Consider the following 3,910-nt stretch of genomic DNA (forward strand, 5'->3'; position numbering starts at 1 on the left):
CTCAACGTAACGTAACGACACACCGACTCTCACGCTTCTCTATCCTCGATGCGCCACCTTCGTCCGCGACATGCAATTAAAGTGCGCCATGTTGGTCAGGCTTATCATCTGAGCGCCGCGGTATATTGAATATACTTTGGTCATATTAACTCCTTGACATCCTCGGCCACCTTGAAAGCCTTCTTTCAATCGTTATGTGTCTTATACAATAAAATAACCTGGAACATATTATGTTAACAACGAATAATTATTAAAAAAAAATGAATATCAATTAATCTGTTCTTGCTGCTTAATCCCTTTCTTTAGTGCCATTGTCGATTGGAAGTGCATACAGTTTCCGAATGGATCTTTTATATACTCCATTAGCTGTTTTTATAGTGGCTACTCGGGCTACTCCATCATCCCCTGGGTGACTCCAGTATTCGCGCTAAGGCCCATTTAAGCGGCGGTGTTTGTTCATCCATCATTATTACCATTGCTTCAGGCTCCAGCTTCGTGGCGTCGTGGTACCATTTTGTACGCATTTGTAGTTGGTGCAAATACTCTTTTTTCCAATGGATCCAAAAATGTTGTTTAATTTTTTGCTGGTGTTGCCATCTTGATACAGCGTTATTTGACACGTCTAATAAGTTTTTTTGCATTGGTTCTGATTGCGAGTCTCCAAGTAGGAAATGGGCAGGAGTTAATGCTGTTAGGTCGTTAGGGTGAGAGGACAACGGGGTCAAGGGACGTGAATTTAATATGCTTTCAATTTCAGCCAGAAGAGTGCTGAGTTCCTCATATGTCAATATGAGATTACGCGTGGCTATATATAAGTGTCGTTTAGTGGCCTTAACGGCCGCCTCCCATAACCCTCCAAAATTTGGAGATCGCGGCGGTATAAATTTCCATTCAATACCTTGTGTCACCATGCCGGTTTTGATCTGATCGGCTCGATCCTTCATGAACTGGTGGACTTCTTTTAACTCTCTTGAAGCTCCTACAAAATTCTTGGCATTGTCCGAGTACAGTATTCTACAAAGTCCTCTTCGGGCTGTAAATCTTCTTAGAGCTGCTAGGAAGGCTTCAGTGGTCAGATTCGTTACTGCTTCCAAATGAACGGCTTTCGTATTAAAACATACAAATAATGCTATATATCCTTTTGATATAGGTATCCTTCCTCTTCTTTTTCCTTCTCTAATTTGGATCGGTCCAGCATAATCTACCCCGCTAATTGCGAATGGCCTTAGACAACCTTGAAGACGATCCTTGGGTAGATCTGCCATAACCGCTTCTATGACCTTGGGCTTAAACCTAAAACACTCTATACAATGTCGTGTTATCTTGCGTGCTTCTTGCCTGCCCACTATTGGCCAGTATCGAAGCCTGATTGATGCTAAGAGCTGCTCTGGCCCACAATGCAGTAACCTTCTGTGCTCTTCTTGGAATATAAGCGTAGTTATATAATGCTTGGCAGGCAGCAGTAATGGGTGTTTTTGATCCCACTCAATTTCGGCTTGCCGCAGTCGGCCTCCTACACGTAAGAGTCCATCTTTGTCGAGAAATGGACGAAGCGACAGTAATTTGCTTTTTCGATGAACTGCCTTTCCTAATCGCAACTCGTTTATCTCTCTTTTGAAAGCTTGGTCTTGCACCAAACGAACTATCACTAACATCGCCCTTTCTAATTCTTCTATGGTAAGTTCTTCATTTTTCTTCTCTCCTCTAAGTTTACTACCAAACCTCATGCAGTAAGCGATGACTCGTTTCAATTTACTTATAGACGAATATTTTTTCAAAATTTCTGAAATATGGTTGTCCGCAATTGCTGTGAGCACTACTTCTCGACGAAGCTCTGGGGTTTCTTCCAATTTGTCTGTCCTCTGAGATGGCCACTCTTCTTCCGGCTGAGTCAACCATTGTGGTCCATGCCACCATAACCTATTGTCTCTCAACTCTTTTGTGCTAATCCCTCTTGATAATAAATCTGTTGGGTTGTGTTTTGATGGTACATGACTCCAGATCTTGCCCGCTGTAATCTGTTGAATATCCGAGACTCTGTTAGCCACGTAGGTTTTTAGTTTATACGTTTCTGTGCGTATCCAACTTAAGACAATCATCGAGTCTGTCCAGAATCTTGCTGTCCTGATTCTTTCTCCTAGCGTTCTCTCCAGGCTGTCAAACAGCTTGGCCGCTAAATGTGCGGCATTCAGCTCCAAGCGAGGCAATGTAATAGACTTTAGAGGAGCTACTCTGGACTTTGAACACATTAATTGAACGGCGATGCTCCCCTCTCGCCCTTGATGACATGCATAAGCGCAAGCTCCATACGCCTTTTCCGACGCATCACAGAAGATATGCACTTCTATATCCATAGACACATTGCCTGGATTAACATTACGAGGAACTACAAGTGTTTGAGCTGAATTGATAGCACTGTGGTACCTTAACCATTCTTTATGTAGATGATCAGGTAATTCTTCATCCCAATCTAACTGCTCCTTCCAAACTCGCTGCATTAATTGTTTGGCTATCACAAGTATAGGTCCGATGAGGCCCAGAGGATCATATATCTTCGAAATTAATGATAATAATTGTCTTTTGGTTACAATTTGTTCTCCACCTACTTTCATTTCGTACTGAAGGTAATCATGCTCCGCATTCCAACGTAACCCGAGAGTTTTTATTATTTCATGCTTATTTAAAACCAGAAATTCATTTTCATCATACTGCCTTACCGAGCTGAGTATCTCCTTATTGTTGCTCCTCCACTTACGAAGGTTAAATCCTCCTGCCTTGAGTAATTCCATTAATTGCTGCTGCAACAGACAGGCTTCTTCCATAGTGTGCGCTCCTGTGAGCACATATAAAAATTGTATCTTAACACTTTAGCTGCTTCTGGATACTTGATTTGCTCTTGAATTGCTAGCTCCTTGAGACACCTTACTGCCAAAAAGGGCGCTGAGGATGTGCCATACGTCAAGGTGTTTAGACAGTAAATCTGTATTTCTTCTTGAATGCTTGCTCTCCATAGAATTCTCTGAAGATTCCTGTCTTGTTCTCTTACTAATATTTGCCGGTACATCATTTCTAAATCTGCTGTCATAACATATTGATGTAGTCTGAATTTCAACAGCAATTCAAACAGCGTGTCCTGTAACACTGGTCCTGCTATTAATTTATGGTTCAATGATACACCAGATTCTGATCGCGCCGACGCATCGAAGACGACCCTCAATTTACTTGTCAGTGCATTGCTTTTGATTACTGGCTGATGTGGCAAATAGTATATATCCTTTGCCCTGTTTGGTCGATTCTCTTCGATTTGCGACATATGACCGAGCTTCTTATACTGTTGCATGAAGCTTACGTAATCTCTTTTTATTTCGGGTTGCCTTTCAAATCGTCTTTCCAAAGCGAGTAACCTTTTCAATGCTGTCTTATAGGAGTCACCAAGTATAATATCGTCTCTCCGAGGTAGTGCCACTATAAACCGACCATCTGAGTTTCTCTGCACGTGAGTTTTAAAATGATTTTCGCACAATTGTTCTTCCTGCGAATGATACTCTGGTCCGTTGACTTCCTCTGGCTGCCAGAATCTTTCCAATTGTTGACTCAATTCTTCGTTGGTTAATAGATTGCATGCTATTCTGCCGCCATCTATCTTGTTTTCAAGTCGTCCTCCCAGAATCCATCCCAAGGATGTACTTTGTATTCTTGGCTGTCCTGGAAGCAGATCTATGTGGTCATTCTGTAGAATTTGCCAAAACGTATCTGCACCAATTAATACTTCTATAACTCCTGGTTTATAATATTCTTCGTCTGCAAGCTTTAGGCAATCAGGTATCTTTAGTCGCGTGGTATCCACTCTTGTCTGCGGTATGCATTCCGTGATCTTCTGCAATACTAAGCAATTCAATTCAAACCTTTT

The 3,910-nt window shown here is 41.8% G+C and overlaps 1 protein-coding gene across 1 annotated transcript; it reads right to left on the minus strand.

Moving 5' to 3' along the window:
• Positions 1-398: 398 nt before the first annotated feature.
• LOC108766413 (uncharacterized) lies at positions 399-3,853 on the minus strand (the record flags this gene model as incomplete). The annotated part of the gene is made up of 2 exons (XM_018515695.1): positions 399-2,833; positions 2,953-3,853. Coding segments are annotated over 2 exons (3,336 nt in total), but the record flags the coding sequence as incomplete, so codon positions are not given.
• Between the last annotated feature and the right edge of the window lie 57 nt (positions 3,854-3,910).

This window comes from Trachymyrmex cornetzi, unplaced genomic scaffold, assembly GCF_001594075.2.
Source record: "Trachymyrmex cornetzi isolate Tcor2-1 unplaced genomic scaffold, Tcor1.1 scaffold583, whole genome shotgun sequence".
NCBI classification, from domain to species: Eukaryota; Metazoa; Arthropoda; class Insecta; order Hymenoptera; family Formicidae; genus Trachymyrmex; species Trachymyrmex cornetzi.